Source organism: Jaculus jaculus, chromosome 4 (genome assembly GCF_020740685.1).
Source record: "Jaculus jaculus isolate mJacJac1 chromosome 4, mJacJac1.mat.Y.cur, whole genome shotgun sequence".
NCBI classification, from domain to species: domain Eukaryota; kingdom Metazoa; phylum Chordata; class Mammalia; order Rodentia; family Dipodidae; genus Jaculus; species Jaculus jaculus.
Window position 1 is genome coordinate 19,097,713 of NC_059105.1, and position 24,612 is coordinate 19,122,324.

Consider the following 24,612-nt stretch of genomic DNA (forward strand, 5'->3'; position numbering starts at 1 on the left):
GGAGTTCTGTTTGCAGTGGCAGGAGGCCCTGGCATGCCCATTTTCTCACATTCTCATTCTCTCTCCTTGCAAATAAACAAATAAAAAAAAAACTTTAAAATTAAACAAGTAAAAATAAATTTAAAATGGAGACATTATTGCCCAGCACAGTGGATGGTACACACCTGTAATCCCAGCACTAAGAGGCTAAGGCAGAAAGATCTCAATTCTGAGAGCAGCCTGAGCTCCTGTCAGAGATAAGAAAGGCACGATATGAAGCCAGTATTAATATTGATGAACAGCCATCATTTTGAGGAATCACATACTTTGTACCAATACAGACAGAAGCTTGGAGCAGCTGGGGGTGTGGCTCAGTAGAGTGCTTACCCAGCATGCAGGGGGCCAGCATGATAACAACAGAAACCAAAAACTAAAAACAAGACGAGAGAGCTGGGAATGTCGCTCAGTGGTAGAGCCCTTACATATCATGCATGAAGCTAAGGAGAGGAAACAGGTGAGATGATATCTCTCTCTCTCTCTCTCTCTCTCTCTCCCTCTCTCGTCTCATGTAGCCCAGGCTGGCCTTGAACTCCTGATCCTCCTGCCCCCACCTCCCAAATGCTGGGATTATAGGCTTATACCACTATGCCCAGACACTTGCTTTCTTCCAATTACAGGATTGAACGGGTCTTCAGTGACACAGGCAGTGGTCTGAATGTGTCCACACTGCATGGCTTCTGCAGAGTACTGGGTAAAAAGGGCAGGGGAGGTAAGGAGGAGATCTACCCAGCCAGAACTCTGTAAGCAGATCCTAGAACTGCCACTCTCAACCCATGGAGCTTTCAGTGGGCAGCCCCAGATTCAGCACCCCCAGAGGGCACCCTTTCCTTTCCAGGCCCCTCTACAGCCACGTTCAGCCAAAAGTGGGGATCAGAAAAGGCAGAGCGGGCAGCAAAGCTGGTGCATTGAAGGGGACCAGCAAGCCAGGAGAAAGGTCCCTGCTCAGCTACCCTCTGACAGGTCAGGTTACATACACCCGCCTGCCCTTCCATTTCTCTCATTGTTCTAGAATGCCGCCTCACAGGCTAAGGCCCCCACTGTCTCCCCGTGTTCACACAAAGAAACATCCCAGCAATGCCAACGTGACCTAGAGCAATCACAGCAGTCCTTGCCAGCCCCCTGTGGGAGGCCTTACTGGTTCAACTCCTTGAATCATCCCAGCAGGATGGGTGTTGGTATCCTATCTCCCAGATGAGAAGATGGGTGCAAGGAAGAGAAGTACATCCATCTCTCAGAGCTGCTATCATGTAGCGCCCTCTGGGTGGCTTAAAACAAGAACCAAGGGCTGGAGAGATGGCTTAGCTGTTAAGGCATTTGCATTTGAAGCCAAAGGACCCAGGTTAGATTCCCCAGGATCCACGTAAGCCAGATATACAAGATGGCACATGTGTCTGGAGTTCGTTTACAGTGGCTGAAGATCCTGTGTGCCCAATTTCTCTATCTGCCTCTTTTTGTCTTTCTTTCTGAAATAAATAAAATAAAATTTTAAAATTAAAAACAAAAAAGGAACTGAGACAGTTCTGGGACAAGAATCCTGGGATCAGTAGGGGCCCTGCTAAGGCTTCGTGGAAGATGGGTTCCCTGCTCTTCTCATGCTCAGGCATTTTACTGTCAGTCCTAGGCATGCTTTGGCTTGCTGCCCCCTACCTCCAATCTCTGCCTCCACTGCCACATGGCCCTCATCCTGTGGACTCCTGTGTCTCTTCTTTCTCAAGAGAGAGAGAGAATTGGCATGCCAGGGTCTCAGCCACTGCAATCAAACTCCAGACACTTGCGCCACCTCGTGGTCATATGTGACCTTGCACTTGCCTCACCTTTTTGCATCTGGTTTATGTGGGATCTGGAGAGTCAAACATGGATCCTTAGGCTTCACAGGCAAGCGCCTTAACCACTAAGCCATCTCCAGACCCTGTATCTCCTCTTTATTTACTTACTTGTATTTTTTTAATGAGTGAAAGAGAGAGAGAGAGAGAGAATTGGCATGTCAGGGCCTCAGCCACTGCATTTGAATGCCAGACACGTGTGCCATCTTGTGCACATGTGCAGCCTTGCATGTGTGTGTCGCCTTGTGTGTCTGGCTTATGTGGGATCTGGAGAGTCAAACATGGGTCCTTGGGCTTCTCAGGCAAGCACCTTAACCACTAAACCATCTCTCCAGCCCCATTTATTTATTTATTTATGAGAAAGAGAGCGAGGCAGATAGACAAAATGGATGCACCAGGGTCTTCAGCCACTGCAAACAAACTCCAGATGCATGTGCCTCCTTGTGCATCTCTTCTTTGAGGATACACACCATACTGGACTGTGGGCCCACTCTACTTTAGCATGACTTCATTTAAATCAGTTACTTGCATGGTAACTCCATTTCCACAGATGGTACTGGGGGTTACAACCTCAGTGGATTCTTATGGGGCAACTCCGCCTTTGGCAGGAAGTGACTCACTGATGCTCCTGCAGGGAACAGACAGAAGCCCGAGCAGAGCTCTGAATCACAGCTGCGTGGCCCCTTCGTGGGAAGGCTCTGATGTCAGCTTCCTCTCACACTTCAATGCACCGCGCACGCTGTCTGGTAGCCACTGCTGCGCTCAGCAGGTCCCTTGTGGTCAGCAGAGCTGGAGTGGCTGCAGGTGCCACGGTGCTAGTAGGAACACTGCCCCCTAGAGGCAGCATGGCATTTCTCTAGTGAGTCTCCCTCCTATTCCCCATTTTGGCCATTCCCCTGGAGGAGCATGGAGGGCAGGGGACTTTGGGATGTGGGAGGGACAAACACCCCATAACCTGGAGAGTCTTAAGTAGGGGGATGAAGGAGAACACACACTATAGACGCCACTGGCTTCTACCTGAGGCCCAGCCCACCCATCTCCCATTATCTGTCCCCCTTCCTTTGTCCCTTCTCTATCCTGTCTATGCTAGTGGCTAACTCACCTGAGCCCACATAGGCCTCCTTACTGTCCACTGGAACCTCCCAGAGGTTCTGGCAGAAAGGCCCAAGCTTCTTTCTTTGCTCCTCGCTCCTTGGAACAGGAGCCTCATGACCAAGACATGGCCCGCCAGGACCTCCTCCTCCTGTCTGCCAGGGCCCCACCTAAGCTCTTTACCTTCCCTGGGAAGAGCCTGGGGGATGTGGGGAGGTTGGCACTGGGCAGACAGAGTCACCTGTACACCAGGAAAGGAGATGGGAGCCCAGAGGGAGAAGGAAAGGCACAGAGAGGAGAAATCAGGAGACACAGATGTCACTAAAGGTCCTCTTGGGTCCCAGCCCCTCTGCACCCTGGATAGCCACCAACACCATGTCCCCTCCCCTCCAGCCAATGAAGTAAAGAGAACAGAGCAGCAGGAGATGAGGCATCCCACTGTGTACCTGAGAGTCATATTCATGTACATCAGTAACCACATGAAGCTCAGGTGGCCACTGCCCATGGGCCCCTCAAAAATGCTTCTTAGAGGCCGAATGGAATGGTGCACACCTTTAATCCTAGCACTCAGGAGGCAGAGATGGGAGGATTTCCTTGAGTTCACGGCCAACCTACCTTGAAAAAAAAAAACTTCTAAGGCCAGGTAGAGTGGTGCACACCTGTAAGAGACTTAGGCAGGAGTATCATGTGGGCCCAGGTGTTTGAAGGTAGCCTAGGCCAAATGGCTGGACTGCAGCTCCTAAAAAATAAAGAAGGGCTGGAGAAATGGCTCCAAAGTTAAGGCGCTTGTCTGTAAAGCCTAAAGAACTGGGTTTGTTTCCCCAATACCCACATAAAGCCGGACACACAACGTGGCACATGCATCTGGAGTTAATTTGCAATGGCTAGAGGCCCTGGCATGCCTATTCTCTCTCTCTCTCCTCCTTGCAAATAATAAAAAGAATAAATGAATGAAAGAGGACAACTTCCTTCCCTTGTTCCAAATTCAGAGGGAGAGGACTTTCTGTGGTACTGGATAAAAGTCTGGCCTCTTGGACTAGAGAGATGGCTTAGCAGTTAAGGCATTTGTCTGTGAAGCCAAAGGACCCAAGTTCAATTCTCTAGGACCATGTAAGCCAGATGTACAAGGTGGCACTTGCTTCTGGAGTTTTACAGTGGCTAAAGGCCCTGGCTCTCTTTCTATGTGCCTCTCTCTTTCTGTCCCTCTCTCAATAAATAAATAAATTAATTAAATTTAAAAAAAAAGTCTGGAGCCAGGCGTGGTGGTGCACATCTTTAATCCCAGCACTCAGGATGCAGAGGTAGGAGGATTGCCTTGAGTTCAATGCCACTTTGAGACTACATAGTGAGTTCCAGGTCAGCCTGGGCTAGAGTGAGACCCTACCTATGGAAACAAAACAAAACAAAAGGGTAGGCTCTTGCAGCCCCACAAGCCAGGCTTGGACACATGGCCCCAGCAGGCGGGTGAAGGAGACAAGTAATAGTAATGAGCAGAGAAGGGATGTATTCGACGTGAAGAGGCACAGACAAAGGGGTGATGCCCCAGTCTATCTTCTGGAGCACCCACACGAAGTTTAGGGGTTCTTGTTTTGCTATTGTTTGCTTTTACTTGTTTTTGACTCAGGATCTAATGTATCCCAGGCTATTCCTAAACTTGCTATGTAGCTAGGGATGGCCCTGAGCTTCTGATTCTGAAATACTATAATTACAGGCCTGTAACTTATGCAGTGTTGGGGGTCAAACGAACCCAAGGCTTTGTGCATGCTTGGAAAGCACTTGGAACAGCTCCCTCCCCCCACTGTTGATTAGCTCTGTTTTTATTTTTTAAGTATTTTTATTTAGTTATTTGACAGACAGAAATAGCCAGGTAAAGCCAGGAGAGCATGGGCACGCCAGGACCTCCAGCTGCTGCAAACAAACTGTAGACGCGTGTATCCCCCTTGTGCATCTGGCTTACGTGGGTCCTGGGGAATCGAACCTGGGTCCTTTGGCTTTGCAGGTAAACACCTTAACCGCTAAGCCATCTCTCCAGTCCCTAGGTTTTATTTGAAATAAAGGGCGAGAAGTGTAATTCCACAGTCTGGGTCAAGGTGTGTTCCTGGTCATCATCGAGCTGGTCACTGTCTCAGCTCAAGTCTCCCTCAGAATGGGGATTCCTGAGGAAAGTTTAATCCTTTGGGGTCTGTTGTTTCAACAGTCAAAACAAGGAGGGGCACAAGTGTCTCCCTATGATGGGCACATGGCGGGCACCCACACTCACAAGGGCAGATGGCTCGGACCAGCCTATGGGGCATCACAGAGTCAGCAGTGGGCTGATTTGAAATGACTTCTTTTCCCCAGGCCCTGTCCAGTGCAGGCGAGGGGCAATTTCTCAGTGGCAGGGTCTGCTACCTACTTCCCTACATCAGGGCAGAGCCAAAGCCTTCTCATGTCAGGGAGGCAAGGAGAAGTGAGGGAAGATGGCTCTGAGCTGCCTGACGGCGGTTGGGTCAAGGGAGCTGAGGAACTCCAGAGCTGCGGGCTGTGGTGAGCTTACCCTTTTCTGCCAAGAATTTGAAGATGACATAAATTGACCCTGTGAGATTAGTAGATGGAGAACTCTGGGGAACAGGTCATTTATAGGGTCATAAAGTTCACTCACATAGCAATCCTGCCTAGTATTCCACCACCCCCCCATTCCTCGACCAAGCAGAGATACTGTTCTGACACTCAGTGGTGCTAACTGGGGAAGATGGAGATGAGGGATAAATACAACAATCACTTATCTGCCTTTGATGCGAACAGAGCCAGTCACAACATGCCCCAATTCCTGTGCTTAAAGAGTTCCACCAAAATGACCCCGGGGTCACGGGCATGAGTTGGGTGCCAGGTTTTTTTGTGTTTTTGTTTTGAGGTAGGGTTTCTCTCTAGCCCAGGCTAACCTGGAACTCACTTTGTAGCCCAGGCTGGCCTCAAACTCACAATGATCCTCCTACCTCTATCTCCAGAGTGCTGGGATTAAAGGTGTTTGGTTTTTTGTTTTTTTTTTTTTTCTTTGACCCAAGGGCCTACCTTGCCCCAGGTGGCGACTCAATCCCAGAACAGCTGCCTATTTATGCCCTTCTCCTGAGACTCCCTCTTGCCAGATAAGGGTCACAGCAAGGAAGAACAATGTTGGGCAGGCTGAGTGGGCAGTTCTGGGGCCTGTGTGCCCAAACTGGGCCACTGTGGGGCCTTTCATCTCCCGCCTTTGCCTCTTCCCACCCCCTCTCCCCAGTGCGGCAATTACGGCGCTAATTAGGATACTTTGATCATCTTTAGAAATGGCCACACAGAGAAGGGACACTGCCAAGCAATTAGGGGCAGAGGGGCTGGGAGCCCAGTGGCTTCTTCAGGGAGTGGAACGGCAGAGGACCCCTCTCCACACACCCTCTGCCCTCCTCCCTCCAAGAGTGTCTGTCCCCAGCACAACAGCGGACTCCCTAGGGGGCAGAGGCAGATGGGGATCGCCCCCCCCCCCCCAGTCCCTGCCCACCAGTTCCTCTCTGCCTGGCCCCCAGCCCAACCGTCAGCTCTCCTTCCCCATCTTAGTCCCTTTGAAGCAGCCACAGAAACAATGGCTGCTTTGACACGAGGGGGGGCTCAGAGCTGGGATGAAGAGACTTCAAAGGTGAGGGTCGAGCCCACTACCTCATTCTCTCCCCCAGTACTGGCTGCCCTCCCATGCAACCCCCCCCCCCACTCCGCTGTCCTCTATATAGCCCCTGAGCCCTGGTCCCCTGAGAGCTCTCAGGAGGTGAGAATCAGGTGAGGCACAGACCACGGGGAGCGGGTGATTTTAATATGCGACAACAGAGTTCAGATGGTTTGAGGGACACAAATCTTGTGCCCAGGGACAGAAAGGAGTACAGGGAGGCTCCAGGAGGAAAGAGGACCTGCCCCAGCTCTGAGTCACCATGATGCTGCCTGTGCTACTGCTGCTGCTACGGCCCCTCCCAGACCTCTGGATGGCCAGTGGGCACCCCCTGTTCATGCGCCTGTCCCCCAGCACCCTACAAGGTGAGCCGGGCTGCTCTGCAGGAGCCACTGAGAAGGGAGGGGCACAGAGGTGGAGTCCTGGGCAATAAAGACGAGCGTATTATTCCCACTTAAGAGGACCAGTGGCTCTTCTGCCCACCTGCTGGGAAGAAGGGTGAGAACTGGGATACAGGAAGATGAGGCTGGGACCTGATCACCTGGGAAAGACAGGCAGCAAGCATCCACCAAAGAGCACGGAGAGAAGGTTCTAGACTTAGCAGGGAGGAGCGTGCCCAGAGCAGCATGCCCTGGCGATCAGGGCTCAAAGATGGAGACGTTGACTGTGGTCACTCTGTGACAACAGGTCTGACTTCTGGGATGTCTGTACCTGGGACTGTACTTTCCCCTGAATTCTTTTAAGGACACATGCTTTTGAGGGAGTTCAGCCCAGTTCAGCTGAAGTAGGGAGGTATCTGGGCCTGGGAAGTAGGGACCGACACCCCTTCTCCCCTCCCTGGTGTTCCAGGAGCCTAGTCTATTTTCCCATACTCTCCCCCAGGGCAGCGCTCGGGAGAGCTAGGCTGAGGCCCTCCCCCCGACCACACATGATTTTGTATCCCATGTCCCAGCAGTTCTGTCAGCGCAGGGGACCCAGGCCTTGCAGGCTGCCCAGAGGAGTGCCCAGTGGGCAGTCAAGCGCGCGGTGATGGAGATCAAACACAGACTGCATGCCTGCCGAGGTTGTGCCCAGCGTTACCCCAGTACTCTCAGAGGGGGCCGAGACCGGGTGGATCTGCTCTCCCAGTGGACAGGGCATGACAGGCTTGGGACACAGCATGTGCAAAGTCAGGGAGGTGGGGACAGTATAGGCTCCGGTGAATAGCCAAAAGTTCGTGGCTGCTGGGACAAAACCTGTGTGCTGGAAGGCGGGGAAGGAGGGTAGCAGTTGGGGAGAAGGGGCGCTCAGGCCCAGCCTAGGTTGGAGGCCCCGGGAAGAGGGTAGGAGTGATGTTCAAAGGGTTGTTTCTCAACAGGATCTGAACGCCTCGAGCCAGAAGTCCCGCTTCTCCACGACCCACCTGAGCCAGGTGAGGCCTAAAAAAAAAAAAAAAAAAAAAAGTTCCAGGGTTGAGAGTCAGAGGGGCCTGGATGTGAAAACAGCTAGAACATGTCTCCTGATGTCATTCCTGTCGTCCTAGGACCATGCGGCGAGAGGCTCCCAGGCGCTGTCAACGTGACCCGGGCCCACGGCCGCATAGTCGGAGGCAGCATGGCTCCGCCGGGGACCTGGCCCTGGCTGGTGAGGCTTCAGCTTGGCGGGCAGCCTCTCTGCGGCGGCGTGCTGGTGGCGGCGTCCTGGGTACTCACCGCTGCACACTGCTTCGTGGGGTAGGTGGAGCTCCCGGGCACCCAGCTAGCCAGCTTTGTTAACAAAGCGGGCGGGCTGGGTGGAGCGTCTCTGTCCGGGGAGAGCGGGTCTCCGCTGCCCCCTGGCGGAAGCCGGCTCCGGACCCGGGGCCTCAAAGGGCAGCAGAGTGCCCCGGGGCTTGCCCGGTGAGGACCACAGAGCCCACCCCTGGGTGCTGCCTCTTCCTGGTCCTCCCTTTCTGTCCACCAGCGCCCAGCTTAAGGGTTGGCTGGGCGGCGCAGGTGTGCGGAGGGGCGCGGCCTCCAGGGGACCCCCATCGCCCCCGCTGTCCTTGCCCTCTCCAGGGCCTCCAATGAGCTGCTGTGGACTGTGACGCTAGCTGAAGGATCCCAGGGGGAGCAAGCAGAGGAGGTGCGGGTGAACCGCATCTTGCCCCACCCCAAGGTGAGCGGGTAGGCTTCTTCGGCTCCTCGGGGCTGGGGACAGCACCCCAACCCCGCCTTGACCTTGCATGTCACCCACTCCCCAGTTTGACCCGCAGACCTTCCATAATGACCTGGCTCTGGTCCAGCTGTGGACGCCCGTGAGCCCAGCGGGGCCAGCGCGACCCGTGTGTCTGCCCCAGGGCTCCCGAGAACCCCCCGCCGGCACCCCCTGTGCCATCGCAGGCTGGGGAGCCCTCTTCGAAGGTATCGTCAGCCAAGGCCTTGAGTGAGCCTGGTGTGTTGGAAAAGGATAGGGGTGGGATGGATGTAGGGTGATGGAGTTTGGGGAGACCAGAGTTTAAAGGAACACTGCAAATTAGCTCCCCACAAATGGTGAGGAGTCGAGGAGGACAGGTGGGCAGTGACCTCGAGGGGCAGCCTCTGCCCTCCAAACCGGGGTCTCTTCCACGCTTGCCTACAGATGGGCCAGAGTCCGCGGCGGTGAGGGAGGCCCGCGTCCCCCTGCTCAGCGCCGACACCTGCCAAAGGTCGCTGGGGCCTGGGCTGCGCCCCAGCACGATGCTTTGCGCCGGTTACCTGGCGGGGGGCATCGACTCGTGCCAGGTACGAGCTCGGACTGACGCAGGGTGCTGCTTCCCTCGGCAGGACAGCCCCCCTTCTCTTTTGGGTCAGGCTGTCACTGTCTTCGAACCGCTATGCGCTCGTTGCTAAGATAAGAGCAAGTGTTAAACCCTTCCCCCCCCCACACACACACACCCAAAGGCGCCCAGAGCCTCCTTGCCCTACCAAGTGTGAGGACGTATGGGAGAGGCGTGGGTGAATGCGCTTCTCTCTCGGCTCTGGTCCCGCAGGGTGATTCTGGAGGCCCTCTAACCTGTTCTGAGCCAGGCCCACGCCCGAGAGAGGTCCTCTTCGGAGTCACTTCTTGGGGAGATGGCTGTGGGGAGCCGGGGAAGCCCGGGGTGTACACCCGCGTGGCCGTGTTCAAGGACTGGCTGCAGGAGCAGATGAGCGGTGAGCGGCCCCCTAGCGTGTCCCCGTGTCCCGCACACAGTCCCGGCCAGCCATTTCCATCTCCACCTCGCCGCGCGGGTCCCCAGCAACCTTCTAGGCCAGGGAAGTCTGCAGGGCCAGCTAGGGACGGCCCCCTCAAAAAACAACAAGAGGCGAGCTGGCTTCTGCCTCCTCTGCAGCAGCCCCCTCCACCCGCGAGCCCAGCTGCCGAGAACTTCTAACGTGGGAGCCGTCGGAGGAGCCGCGGGAGGACGCCGCGGGGCTCTGCGCCTTCTACGCGCGCCCGTGCCCGGGCTCCGAGCGCGCCTGCGCCCACCTGGCGCACCAGCAGTGCCTGCAGCGCCGGCGGCGGTGCGGTCAGTCCCGGTCCCCGAGGCGAGGGCGAGGGCGCCGTGTCCACCCGGGGACGACCCCCTGACCCTGGTTTCACCCGCAGAGCTGAGGTCCCTGGCCCACACGCTGCTGGGTCTGCTGCGGGGCGCCCAGGAGCTGCTGGGCCCTCGCCCTGGGCTGCGCAGCCGAACCTCCTCCCAGGCTCGCCCCGCTCCAACCCTCCGGGAACCCCACGAGCAGCGGCTATACTCAGGTACCCCGCCTTGGCCCTGGCCCCAACCCTGCGCCGCCGAGCCGCGCTCTCCCCGCGAGGCGCGCCGCCCCTAACTCCACCAGCGTCTCCCCAGGCTCGTGGGCTGCAGGCGTGCGGTTCCCCAAGCCCAGGCCGGAGCAGCGTGGACCGACGAAAGGCAAGGGTGCCCCCTACCGGCCTTTTCGAACTAGAGTAGCGGCAGAGGATGGGTGGCTGGGGCCCCCGAGAAACTTCTGGAAGGGACTTGGGATTGTGTGCTAGGAAAGTACTTACATCACCGGGCAACAGGGCAGATCCACTCTTCTCCTCCCGAGAGAGCGGATGGCTTTGTAGGGGACTTGTGGCTTTGAGCCCCCGTGGTTATCAAGCAGAGGCACTGCGCCTTGTGTGAGCAACCTGCCCTCCACAGGCCTGAATTTCCCCGTCCACAGCATGTAGAGGGGGTCTGCTCCCGGATCCCATTGTTCTCAGCCCCGAACCTCTCCCCCTCCTGAAGGCTGCCCGGGGCTGGAGCCCCTGCAACAGAAGTTGGCCACCCTTCAAGGAGCATATGCCTGGATCCTACAGGTCCCTGCAGAACACCTCGCCATGGACTTTCATGAGGTGGGTCCCCAGGCTGCCTAAACTCATAATGGCCTGGGTCCACTAAGGGGCAAGGGTACAATTTTGACGGGTGGGAGCGGTCTAACGGAAGTGGGCAGAGGGGGTTTTTAGCCAGGTGCTGGGTGCGTGTGAAGAGGGGAAGTGGAAAAGTTTGAGTGTAAGGAGTCCCGGGGGGTGTCTAAATGTGCAGGAAATTAGCAGGATTGAGAGGAAAGGGCCTAGGTGAGTTCCTGGGCTCTAGGAGAAGGGTGTGACCCCAAGGATTCCCACTCAGGAGTGGGTTTGGGGTCTCTGACCCTCTCCCTCTGCAGGTGCTGGCAGATCTAGGCTCCAAAACACTCACTGGTCTCTTCAGAGCTTGGGTGAGGGCCGACTTGGGAGGCCGGAATGTGGTCTTTAGTGGCCTGGTGGGCCTGGAACCTTCTACGCTGGCTCACAGCCTCCCAAGACTGATGGTGCAGGCCCTACAGGCCTTCCGCTTGGCTGTCCTGACAGAAGGAACCTGAGGGACTCTGGACGGGTGTGTGGGGTAGGTCTCAGGGCTGGGGAGGAAGGAATACCACCCACTTAACCCTCAGGACCACCCAGCAGGGCAGCCTTGGGGAGGTCCCACTGCCCCCAGGAGCTAAGGGAGTTCCCAGGGACTACAAAACATCAGTGCTCCAGTTAGCCGGGTATTTGTAAATGGAGCAGTTCCTGGGCCTCCCATGTCTTCTCAAATGTGTGCTCAGACAATCACAGCTGCTTTAATAAATGTTATTTATAACCCACGAGAACCATCTCGAGCTTTCTTGAAATGGCACTTAGATGGGGCGGGACAGGCGGGATCCAGCCTCCGGAAGCATCTAATAGCAGTCACAAAGAAGCTGGAAGGGGCCAGGAATGGTGGCTTGTGCCTGAAATTCCAGTGCTCTAGAGGCTGAGGCAGGAGTATTGGCCTGAATTTGAGGCCAACCTGGGCTACAGATGGAGATCCCATCCCATCTCAACAAACCAAAACCAGAGCGCTTGCATGAGAACCTGAGTTCAATCCCCAGCACCCATATAAAAAAGTTGGGTGTGACCAGGCGCACACCTTTAATCCCAGCACTCAGGAGGCAGAGGTAGGAGGACTGCTGTGAGTTCAAGGCCACCCTGGGATGACATAGTGAATTCCAGGTCAGCCTGGGATAGAGTGAAATCCTACCTTGAAAAACAAAACAAAAACAACAACAAAAAAAGCTGGGTGTAGGCTGGAGAGATGGCTTAGCAGTTAAGACGTTTGCCTGCAAAGCCAAAGGATCCTGGTTTGACTCTTCAGGACCCACGTAAGTCAGATGCACAAGGGGGCGCAGGCTTCTGGAGTTCATTTGCAGTGGCTGGAAACCCTGGTGTGCCATTTTCTCTCTCTCTTTCTCTCTCTCAAATAAATAAGGAAATTGGGCTGGAGAAATGGCTTAGCAGTTAAGTACTTGCCTGTGAAGCCTAAGGACCCCGTTTCAAGGCTTGATTCCCCACGACCCACGTTAGCCAGATGCACAAGGGGGCACACACGTCTCGAGTTGGTTTGCAGTGGCTGGAAGCCCTGGCGCCCCCATTCTCTCTCTCCTTTCTCTGGCTGTCGCTCTCAAATAAATAAATAAAAATAAACTAAAAGTGAATAAGCAAATTATATATATATATGTATGTGTGTGTACATATATATATGTGTGTATGTATGTATGTATATATGTATGTATGTATATATACATGAAGCCAGGCGTGGTGGCACATGCCTTTAATCCCAGCACTTGGTAGGCAGAGGTAGGAGGATCACCATGAGTTCAAGGCCACCCTGAGATTACATAGTAAATTCCAAGTCAGCCTGAAGTAGAGTGAAACCCTATCTCAAAAAAAAAAAAAAAAAAAACTGAGTGTGGCCACACATATCTGTAGCCCCAGTGCTGAAAGGGACAGAGAGAGGCAGATGTCTGGTCATCCGGGGTCACTGAAAAACTGTGTGTGCTCCAAATTAGAGTGTCTGTTACAGGAAACAATGCAGAAGAGCCTCTGTATATATGCACAACTTCACACATGTCATATAACACACACACACACACACACACACGCCACAAATAAAAAAGTAAATAAGCTTCTAAAATGTTAAAGAGGCGCAGCAGTGGCTAAGCCCCCATCTGAACACAGCCTTTGCCTCTCAAGTGGCAGCAGCTGTCCTGCGTGTCACCACCCTTCTCCTTGACTCCCGGTGCTGCTCCGGCTGTCTCCACCAGCCCCCACCCTCCCCATTAGCTGTGACAGTCCCAGTCTGGGATCTCTGCTTTCTGTCCTTGGGCTCCTGCCCTGGCTGGCATTCCGCACCCCCTCGTCACCTGTCTGGAAGTGTCAGATTGCATTTCCGGCTGTGGCTGCCCCTTCCCTGTGCCCACCCTCATTCCACTGCTGGCAGAACAGAGGGGCAGAAGGAGGCACCCGGTCAGAGGCGGGGGATGGAGAAGCCCATGCTCACACTGGGGCTGCTGGCTGCCCTGGTTGTGTGTGGTAAGGGTGGACATGATGTCCTGCCTGTGGATCCACCTGGTGCCATACTGCATGGCCCTCTTCCTGAGATTACACCCCCCCGTTCCCATTACCACCCTGCCCTTCCTGACCTCCAGGGTCCGCACTCCTAAGGAGTGTCTCCCCACTCTGCTCAGCCCAGCCTGTGGCTGGCTCAGCAGGACCTTGGTGCACGTTCCCTCCTGGGCCCAATGCCTGGTGCCTGCTCCCATCCCCAACCCTCCCAGGAACCCGGGGCCTGAACCAAGAGGAGCGACTGATCAAGTACCTGTTTGAGGAGAAGGGCTACAACAAGGAACTCCGGCCGGTGGACCGCAAGGAGGACAGTGTGGACATCTCTCTGGCCCTCACCCTTTCCAACCTCATCTCCCTAGTGAGTGGTCCCCTCCAGGCTGGGCTGGGCTGAACTGGGCAGGGAGGAAGGAGGGCAGACAGCTGCTCAGAACCTCAGCCTGACTGGTGATAGCTCCCCTTTCCCGAGATGTGTTCAGACCCCTCCATGCCCAGTGGTGTTACAGTCCTGTAGCCCTAACCCTCCCGAACTATATATAATTCACCTCACAGGCCATCGGCCCGCTGCCCTATGATGTGCCCCTCACCCTGACTGAGTGCTTGAGCAAGCTGCCATGGCTCCCTGGGTCTGCAGGATTAGGTGTCTGGTGACTGAGTGGGGATAAAAGAATGAGGGATGGCCCTTCTCTCTGGTTGCAGAAAGAAGTAGAGGAGACCCTCACTACCAACGTGTGGATAGAACACGTAAGGACGCCCCGCTTGGGACCGTGGTCTCCTGTGCTGACTTCCACTAGGCATGGCCAGTCTGCCGTGCACGCTGGCTCGGCTCCTCCCAACAGAAAAGCTCCAACTGCCTTTCTCCCCACCTCTGAGGGCACCTAGAAGATTAGGGTTCATTTGTGAGAAAATCATCACTGTCCTGCTTCTCATGACAAGTTAGTAGTTTAAGTAGTTTAGTCAGAATGTCAGAAGTTTATTTATTTGGTTTTTCGAGGTAGGGTCTCACTCTGGTCCAAGCTGACCTGGAATTAACTCTGTCATCTCAGGGTGGCCTTGAACTCATGGCAATCCTCCTACCTCTGCCTCTCAAGTGCTGGGGTTAAAGGCGTGCGCCACCATGACCGGCTAAGTGTATTTTTTTTAGGATTTTTTTTTATTTACTAGAGACAGAGATGGGGAGAGAGAGAGAAAGGGCGTGCCAGGGCCTTTAGCCACTGCAAACAAACTCCAGACGCATGTGCCATCATAATGCTTACATGGGACCTGGAGAATTGAACCTAGATCCTTAGGCTTTGCAGGCATGTGCCTTAACCATTAAGCCATCTCTCCAGCCCTTTAAAACATTTTTTTCTATTTATTTATCCATTTTGAGTGTGAGAGAGGGGCAGATACAGATAGAATGGGCACACCAGGGCATCCAGCTGCTGAAAACCGACTCCAGACGCATGCACCCCTGTGCATCTGGCTTACGTTGGTATGGGGAATCGAACCTGGGTCCTTGGGTTTCGCAGGCAAACGTATTAACTGCTAAGCCATCCCTCCAGCCCTTTCTTCTTTCTTTTTTTAGATTAGAAGTTTTTAGTACAGAAACAACCCTTCCACCAGGGAACTCCACCTTTCTTAATGGAGCTGTGCACATCCTACACAGCTCTGTCTGTGGTAGACCCGAGTCCTCGCTCTTTATCTAACTCCTCGTGTGCCCTTCAGTTTTCCCTAGGGGAGTGGAGGCCATGGGGAAGGTGCCCAGTGGCAGAGCCTACCACTGATGTTCCTTTTGGGCTTCCAGGGCTGGACAGACAGCCGGCTCCAGTGGGATGCCAACGATTTTGGGAACATCACTGTCCTGCGCCTGCCCCCTGATAGGGTGTGGCTCCCCGATATTGTCCTGGAGAACAAGTTGAGCAGAGCCCTGCCTCGCCTCTCTTCCCTCGTGCTGCCTCCCTTCCTTATGTTCCCAGCCTCCCCTCCAAGCCCCTGCCTGCCCTTCCTCCTCTATCCCTCCAGTTCTGGCCAGGGCATACGTTGATCTTTGTCTCTGTCCCTTCTAGCAACGATGGCTCCTTCCAGATTTCCTACTCATGCAACGTGCTCATCTCTGACTCGGGCTATGTGTACTGGCTGCCACCTGCCATCTTCCGCTCCTCCTGCCCCATCTCCGTCACCTATTTCCCCTTTGACTGGCAGAACTGCTCCCTCAAGTTCAGGTGTGTCTACTTCTCCAGGTCCCTCACCCCAGGGCACCCTGCTAGGGAGAAGGAGGAGGTGAATGAAACACTCACAGACAGAGGTGCCGTCATGGCTTTTCTTAACTGCTCCACCTTTGGCCGCTGACGGTACCCCTCTGCCCTCTGCAGTTCACTGAAGTACACTGCCAAGGAGATCACCCTGAACCTGAAACAGGAGAAGGAAGATGGCCGCACCTACCCCATCGAGTGGATCATCATAGACCCTGAGGGCTTCACAGGTGCTTTCAGCAGCCGCTGCGACCTGCCGGCCTTCACGGACGCACATAGCCATGCCAGTCCTTCACACACACGCAGCCAGGACACCAACTCACGTGGTGGTTCAGGGCCCCCCATCACCCCCTCCAGGGAATTCTTGTGGGTGTGGCAGTCTCTGAGAATGGATGTCACCAACACCAAGGGGGTGGTTGGGCTTTTCTGCACCTGCAAAGGCCAGGGTGGAGTTGGGAATGGGCTAGGAATGGAGGATGTGTCACCATCTGTGACCAGCTCAGATCTGTGGGGCCTGCTGCTTGCCCTGTCCAGTAGATCTTCTGCCAACATAGGACTATTTTTCCAACGCTGTTCCAGCTTTCCCAGGGCAGTGGGGCCCTAGGGGCTGCTGGTATGTATTTGGGACCACCAAGGCTGGCCCGTGAGCTGAATACAGTCTAATAGTTTCATACTAGGAAGTAGTTTTACACTCAGCTACCTAAGATGCAGGCCAAGATGGAGTGGCCAGGTAACGTCAACAGTGTTTTCATTGTTAACTCAAGCTCAAATGAGTATGCTGGTTTACACTTGTAATCCTAGCACTCAAGAGTCAGAAGCTAGGTGTGGTGGTGCACGCCTTTAATCCCAGCACTTGGGAGGCAGAGGTAGCTGGATCGCCATGAGTTTGAGGCCACCCTGAGAATACAGAGTGAATTGCAGGTCACCTTGGGCTAGAGTGAGACCCTACCTCAAAAAAAAAAAAAAAAAAAAGAGGCTGGGTGTGGTGGCACACACCTTTAATCCCAACATTTAGGAGGCAAAAGTAGGAGGATTGCCCTGATTTCAAGATCACCCAGAGACTATATAGTGAATTCCAGGTCAGTCTGGTCTAGTGTGGAAGCCCTACCTGAAAAAACAAAAACAAACAAAAAAAGAAACATCCAGCATGGTAGTGCATACCTTCAATTCCAGCACTCAGAAGGCTAAGGTAGGAGGATCACGGTGAATTCAAGGCCAGCAGAGTACAGGGTGAGTTTCAGGTCAGCCTGGGGTAGAGCAAGACCCTGCTTCAAAACCCAAAACCAAAGGGCCAGGTGTGGTGGCGCACGCCTTTAATCCCAGCACTGGGGAGGCAGAAGTAGGAGGATCTCAGTGAGTTCGAGGCTACCCTGAGACTACATAGTGAATTCCAGGTCAGCCTGGGCTAGAGTGAGACCCTGCCTCAAAAAAACCAACCAACCAAACAAACAAACAAACAAAACCAAAGCAAAACAACTTGCAAACCAAAAAGCCAAGTGTGGTAGCTCATGCCTGTAACCCCAGCATGTAGCAAGTTCAGGCCAGTCTGAACTACAAGTCCAAAGACTGAGAGCATGTTTTTTAAAACTCTTTATTCTATACATAATGTACTTTTGGCTTGTGATATCTTTTGAGCCAAAATATACTTGCCATTTGAATTTTATGTGGCCTCAGCTTTGAGTTTTTCAAGGAGAGACCACACATACCCCTGCGTGCACGCCAGTCAGACTGAAGCTTCCTCCTCGGGGACTGAACCCGCCAGCCCAATCCCTAGGGACAGGTGCTCAAGACACCTCCTTGCCTCAACACCCTGGCCTGGCTTTCTCCACCCCAGCGCCTCATCCGGTCCCTCTTGGGTTCCCCTTGCCTGGCCTAAAGCCAAGCTATGTGCCACCCTCAGAGAACGGGGAATGGGAGATAGTGCACCGGCCAGCCAGGATCAACGTGGACCCCAGTGCCTCCATGGACAGCACCAGCTACCAGGACGTCACCTTCTACCTCATCATCCGCCGCAAGCCGCTCTTCTACATCATCAACATCCTGGTCCCCTGTGTGCTCATCTCCTTCATGATCAACCTGGTCTTCTACCTGCCTGGCGATTGTGAGCCTCAGGCCCCCTCTCCTCCCCTCCCCTGCCCCCCGCCTCTTCCAAGGCTACCCAGCACAGGCACTCACACCCTGGCCCTCTCTTCCTCTGGATCCTCATGGGATCACCTCTCCTGGAGAATGGGGAAGGAAAGGCCTGAGGGAAGCCAGGGAGGAGTCTGTGACCCATGGGCAAACCCAGTGGACAGGACGGGGCTCCTCCTGGGTGCCACTCGTGTCTCCCAGGAGGGTCTTCTTGGGGACAGAGAGAACTCTGGACTGTCTGCTGTTAGAACAGAGAGACTAAGCCATCAATACAACATCAGTGGGCCTGGGACTGAGGAGGCGATCCGCTGCTGATCCAAGGGATTAATAAGGAAAGGTGGAAGGGGAGAGGGTCTAGATACTATGAACAAGGCACAGTGAGTTCCAGACACAAAGGCCACCTAAGCCCCTGCCATTGGCAGATAGGGTCAAGCCATAAGACCAAGGGGTGATCTGGGCTGGGTGGGGGGGGGGACATTCCAGTTTAGTGGGATTAGGGGAACCCTAGAGGAGGTGGAGCTTGAGGCAACTTGGGGTGTGGGTGGAACTTTATAAGGCAGCATGGTTAGGGGAGCAATGCCCATGGTGGGAAGCTGAGGCAGGGAAGCTGTGGCACAGGGCAGAAGCTGGACAGGAAGTGCAGGCAGCATTGAGTTGGGGGGTCCCTGTGTGAGGAGCTACATGTTGGAGGTCTACCAGGATGCCCTGGGTTCTTCTGAGGAGGGAGTGACTCAGTGGAGTGGAAGAGAGTAGGTTAATGGTGATAGCTAGTGTTTGGTGGGCACTTACCCAGCACCATGTTCATGGCATTTTAAGAAACATATTTATGCCAGGCGTGGTGACTCACGCCTTTAATCCCAGCACTCGGGAGGCAGAGGTAGGAGGATCAGCGTGAGTTCGAGGCCACCCTGAGACTCCATAGTGAATTCCAGGTCAGCCTGGGCTAGAGTGAGACCTTACCTCAAAAAACCAAAAAAATAAAAACATATTTATTATTTATTTGAGAGAAAAGGAGAGAGGGAGAGGCAGATAGAGAATGGGCACGCCAGGGCCTCCAGCCACTGCAAATGAACTCCAGATGCCTGTGCCACTTTGAGCATCTGGCTTTACATGGGCACTGGGGAATCGAACCCTGGTCCTTAGGCTTCACAGGCAAGCATCTGAACTGCTAAGCCATCTCACCAGCCCCGCTCATGGCATTTTGAGAAAACAAGCAGAGAGAGGTTATTTGTCTAAGTCACCCAGTGGGAGCCAGGGACAGCAGGGCCTTGTCCTTTGTTTATCAGGGCATGGCGGCATTGTGAATAATGGTGGCAGGGCCACCATGGCACGGGGGGGGGGGGTGGGTGGGGACCCTGTGGGCTCGAGGCCAGACCCTCCAGCCAGGCTGACTCTTCAGGTGGCGAGAAGACGTCGGTGGCCATTTCCGTGCTTTTGGCACAGTCCGTCTTCCTGCTGCTTATCTCCAAGCGGCTGCCCGCCACCTCCATGGCCATCCCGCTCGTGGGCAAGTGAGTTCGGCCCCGCCCATGCCCTGTGGCATACTGTGTCCCCCACCCCTGCTCCAGACCCAGTGTGTGCCCACAGGTTCCTGCTCTTCGGTATGGTGCTGGTTACCATGGTCGTCATGATCTGCGTCATCGTCCTCAACATCCACTTCCGGACCCCCAGCACCCACGTGCTGTCCGAGGGCATCAAGAAGGTGAGGTGCTGGCAGTAGCCACGGCTGAAAGGGCAAAGGGCACCGAACGGGCTTCTCTGGGCAGAACCACTGGCCACAGAAATGCCAGCGTGGGAGGCCCTACAGGAAACCTGTTCACAAGTTTTCCTTCTGTGGGGGGAGGGGATGTGCCATGGGAAAGGAGGGAGCAAGACGGAACCTGTCTGGGGTAATGTCCAGGACCTATCTGCTGGGAGAAGTGACCAGAAAAAGGACGAGCAGATGGGTTTGATGAGAATCCGGGCTTCAATAGAGAAGTTGTTAGCACCATGCCACAGGCAACAAGATGGGGTACCGAGGTCCGGGGGTGGGGTGCACTGTGGATATCATGGATCAAAGTGAAGGGTCCATTTGTGGGAGTTTCTGGGGGAACTGTGTATCTGGTTTTTCAAATTTTTTTATTTTTTTAAATTTTTATTAGCATTTTCCATGATTATATGATAATTCCCTCCCCCCTCCACTTTCCCCTTTGAAATTCCATCCTCCATCACATTACCTCCCCATCTCAATCTTTGTACTTACATATATACAATATCAACCTATTAATCGATTTTTTTTTTTCCGAGGTAGGGTCTCGCTCTAGCTCAGGCTGACCTGGAATTCACTCTCAGGGTGGCCTGGAACTCACAGCGACCCTCCTACCTTGGCCTCCCGAGCGGAGTGCTGGGATCAAAGGCGTGCGCCGCCACGGCTTTGTAAGAGACGCAGGGGCAATGGAGAGAGTGGGAGATAAGGCCCTTCTGAGTGGCTTCTGCCTGCCGCAGTGCTCCTGCTCGAAGGAGTTACAGCTCCAGGTTGTCTCCACTTAGAGGTGGACCTCTGAAAGCGTCTGTACCCGCACTCGAGGACAGTGACTACATAGCTAGCTACCATCTAGACTCGCTCCCTCCATTGTATCCTCATGATGCTGCAGAGAAAAGCAGGCAGCAGCGGGAGGACGGCTCAGTGGCAGAGCACTAGCCTAGTGTGAGTCGGGCCCTGGGTTCAGTTTCCAGCATTGAGAAACATCAAGCGAAAGAAAAGGGAAGGCGGCCCGGCGTGGTGGCGCACGCCTTTGATCCCGGCACCCAGGAGTCCGCTGCCAGCCTGAGACTCTATCGTGAATTCCAGGTCAGCCTGGGCTAGAGTAAGACCCTACCTTGAAAAACCAAAACAACAAAGAAAGATCTTAAAAAATTTATTTATTTATTTGAGAGAGCGAGAGAGGGAAAGAGGGAGAGAGAGAGAGAAAATGGGTGTGCCAGGGTGTCCAGCCACTGCAAACAAACTCTAGATGCATACAACACTTTGTGCACCTGGCTTTATATGGGTAGTAGGGAATCAAACCTGGGCCAGCTGGCCTTGCAAAAAAGCATCTTTATCCACTGAGCTATCTTCCCAGCCCTGAAATGGCTTTTTTTAAAAAAAATATTTTTGTTTATTTGAGAGCGACAGACAGAGAGAGAAAGAGGCAGAGAAAGAGAGAGAGAATGGGTACACCAGGGCCTTCAGCCACTGCAAACAAACTCCAGATGCGTGCGCCCCCTTGTGCATCTGGCTAACGTGGGTCCTGGGGAACCAAGCCTCAAACCGGGGTCCTTAGGCTTCACAGGCAAGTGCTTAACCACTAAGCCATCTCTCCAGCCCTGAAATGACTTTCTTAACTCTCCTTGGCTGCCAAAGGTCTTCCTAGAGACCCTGCCCAAGTTTCTGCGCATGTCCCGCCCGTCAGAAGAAGGCCCCGGCCCCAGTGCTCTGATTCGGAGGAGCAGTTCCCTGGGCTACATCTCCAAGGCCGAGGAGTACTTCTCACTCAAGTCCCGCAGTGACCTCATGTTTGAGAAGCAATCTGAGCGACATGGGCTGGCCCGGCGCCTCACCACAGCACGTGCGTGACAGGTGGTCTTGGGGCTTGGCTTGTCTGTAGGAGGTGGGCAGGGGCAGGCATCACTCCTGCCTCTGTCCCTTGTCCACAGGCCACCCCCCAGCCAGTTCTGAGCAGGCCCAGCAGGAGCTCTTCAACGAGATGAAGCCAGCAGTGGACGGAGCAAATTTCATCGTCAGCCACATGAGGGACCAGAACAATTACAATGAGGTGAGTGACCCAAGCTTGCCACGGGCACTGGTGCAGGGGGGGCATTTCCCTCACATTCAATACCCACTTAGACAAGGGAGGGCGTGGTAGGTACAGGCACACTTAGGGGTGGACACACAGCCCCACCTTGCCAGGGACATAGTCTAGATCCTGCCTTCTGCACAGCTCCAAGCTTGATATGACAAGAATGCCAAATGTTTATGTTATTGTATTGTTGTTATTATTATGAGGTGGGATTTCACTGTCGTCTAGGCTGACCTGGAACTCATGAACTCAAAGTGATTCTCCTGCCTCTGGGGTGCTGGAGTGAAAGGCAGGCACTACCTTGCCTGGCTGTATTCTATTATTTCAAGTTAGTGATGCTGAGGATTGAACCCAGGGCTTGTGCATGCTAAGCAAGCGCTCTGCCACTACGCCATGCCCCCCGAGCTCAGTCCCCACCCCACCCTACCCCCAGAAAAACAATCAAAGATAGCCATCTGCAGTCGTTCATGCTTGTACAGCTTTTTTTTTTTTTTTTTTGAGGAAGGGTCTTGCTGTAGCCCAGGCTGACATGGAACTCACTATGTAGTCTCAGGGTGGCTTGGGACTCACGGCAGTTCTCCTGCCTCTGCCTCCCAGGTGCTGGGCTTAAAGGTGTACACCTTTTAAGATATTTGTTTACTTATGAGAAAGACAGAAAGGCAGATAGAAAGAATGAGTTCACCAGGGCCTCAAGCCACTGCAAATGGACTCCAGATGCGTGCATCACCTTGTGCATCTGGCTTATATGGGTACTGGCGAATCGAACCTGGGTCCCTTGGCTTCACAGGCAAGTGCCTTAACTGTTAAGCCATCTCTCTAGCCCCTCCCCCTCGTTTTTGTTGGTTTGTTTTTGAGGTAGGGTCTCACTCAAGCCCGGGTTGACCTGGAATTCACTATGTAGTCTCAGGGTGGTCTTGAACTCACAGCAATCCTCCTGCATGTGCCACCACACCTGGCCAACATTTTGCAGTTCTCTCTGGGGTGGGGGGACTGGGGCAATGGCTCAGTAGATAAGGTGCTTACCCAGCAAGTGTGTGTACCTGAGTTTGGATCTCCAGACCTTAAGTAGAAGCCTGAAGTTGGGAGGCAGAGACAGTAGACTCTCCCAGGAGCTCATGGGCCAGTTACACTGGCAAACAAATTGATGAACAATAAGAATTCCTCAAACAAGGAGGGAAGGACCAATGCCCAGAAGTCCTCCAACCTCTCCATGCACACTGTGGCATGCAAGCACCTGCGTGTACACACACACACACACACACACACACACACACACACACACGGGGGGGGGGGGGATGAATTCCTCCTTGTGCCCTTCCTGTTCCCATATGGCTGGAAGTATCTGTGAGAGGCAAGACCACCTGCTGTCCCCAGGCTCCAGAAGCCTGGCAGCAAAGCAGAGAGGTGGCTTTGTCCTTGCTCTCTCCTGGACAGGCACCATGCCCTGGTATGTTTATGTCCACAGGGGCTTGGGCCCTCCCTGGGGACAATGACAGCTCATCCTGACCCATCCTGTCTGTTGTCAATCAGAAAGGCAGCCCCCATAGGGCCATACAGAGGCCAGGCTTCTGTCTCTATTGCTGGGCCCTGGTGTGGGGGTGTGGGCCTGTGGTTGGAAGTTCCTCCTTACCCTGTCGTGTCTGCCCTCACTTCCAGGAGAAGGATAACTGGAACCAGGTGGCCCGCACAGTAGACCGCCTCTGCCTGTTTGTCGTGACGCCCATCATGCTGGTGGGCACGGCCTGGATCTTCCTGCAAGGCGTCTATAACCAGCCCCCACCCCAACCTTTTCCTGGGGACCCCTTCTCCTATGATGAGAAGGACAGGCGCTTCATGTAGGGTGGGCCTGAAGGGAAAGCCAGCTCCCGGCCTTGTGCTGGGGCCTGGCTGCTGCTGTGAGGCTGAGCTGAGGGTGAGGGAGGAACACCAGCCTGACCATTTGCAATTTCTTTCCAAATAAAAGAAGGAGACACCTGAGATAGGCTGAGAGTATGGCTGGGGGGAGTCGAGGAAGGTGTGATGAGAGGTAGAAAGGCACGGTCAGGGGCCACTTGGCTTGACCTCTTGGGGAGAGCACTGTGAAGGGTCCCCAGCTAACCAGAGCGTCTTCTCTTCCCCTGCTAGGAGGGGACAGCAGGTCACAATCGGAGCTTCCTAGCTCCTTGTGGTCCTTCCCCCGCCCACCCCTCAAATTCAGGCGTCTCATGCCCACCTGAGGCCCAAGGAAGATACTTCCCTCTCTAAGCCCCTGGGGAAGGTTGTGGTCTGCATGGGGTGAGTGGCGGGGGGAACATCAGAGTCCAGAGCGTCATCTCCTAACCCTTGATGCCTTGGCTATTCTGTCTGGGTCCTTGTGGGAAGATGGGTCCACCAAATCCCAAAGGTCTCTCTCTCTCTCTCTCTCTCTCTCTCTCTCTCACACACACACACACACACACACACATCCTAGAGCATCAGAAACCAGCTCCACTAGACTACCCTCACCCCAAGTTCCTCCTGCTCCCCAAAGTAGGGCTGACGTGCAATACTTGGGACACACTTATGCTGAACAATTATTCGTTGTTTGTCTGAAACTCACATTTAAATGGGCACTCAGGCTTTGTGTTGGCTAGAGCTGTGAACTGTACCCCAAAGGGAGCCAGCACTCCGCTCTAGCCCGGGGGAACTGGGGGACTGGGTCTGTGGGTATAGCCACCTCTAGGATGGTCCATGACGCCCACCTCCTTGATTCATGCTCTGGGGCATTCCCTGCCACTCTGTGCCCACTACTGTGTTACCCAGTAGAATGAGGCAGAAGTGATGGTATGCCACTTCCAAGAACTAGGCCTCATGCCTCCTGCGCTGGAGCTCATGCCGTCAGCGCTCACTTTGGGGAGTCGGCTGGGGTGCTGACACCCTGCAGAGACGCCACCTGG

General features: G+C 54.4%; 2 protein-coding genes across 2 annotated transcripts; both read left to right on the forward strand.

The window, feature by feature from the left end:
• Positions 1 to 6,829: 6,829 nt before the first annotated feature.
• Positions 6,830 to 11,501, forward strand: Prss56 (serine protease 56). Its single transcript, XM_004662219.2, is given in 13 exon segments — positions 6,830 to 6,992; positions 7,583 to 7,690; positions 7,985 to 8,038; positions 8,150 to 8,339; positions 8,664 to 8,763; positions 8,849 to 9,008; positions 9,226 to 9,368; positions 9,617 to 9,779; positions 9,959 to 10,135; positions 10,216 to 10,365; positions 10,460 to 10,522; positions 10,862 to 10,968; positions 11,280 to 11,501. Coding segments are annotated over 13 exon segments (1,740 nt in total). The 5' UTR covers positions 6,830 to 6,889.
• A 1,932-nt stretch (positions 11,502 to 13,433) lies between these two features.
• On the forward strand, positions 13,434 to 23,616 carry Chrnd (cholinergic receptor nicotinic delta subunit). The gene is made up of 12 exons (XM_004662249.3): positions 13,434 to 13,485; positions 13,731 to 13,876; positions 14,215 to 14,259; positions 15,302 to 15,411; positions 15,564 to 15,719; positions 15,870 to 15,979; positions 17,650 to 17,850; positions 19,279 to 19,390; positions 19,467 to 19,581; positions 21,262 to 21,466; positions 21,555 to 21,673; positions 23,354 to 23,616. Exons 1-12 carry the CDS (start codon positions 13,434 to 13,436, stop codon positions 23,534 to 23,536), a joined length of 1,554 nt encoding a protein of 517 aa, XP_004662306.1. The 3' UTR covers positions 23,537 to 23,616.
• The last annotated feature ends 996 nt before the right edge of the window (positions 23,617 to 24,612 follow it).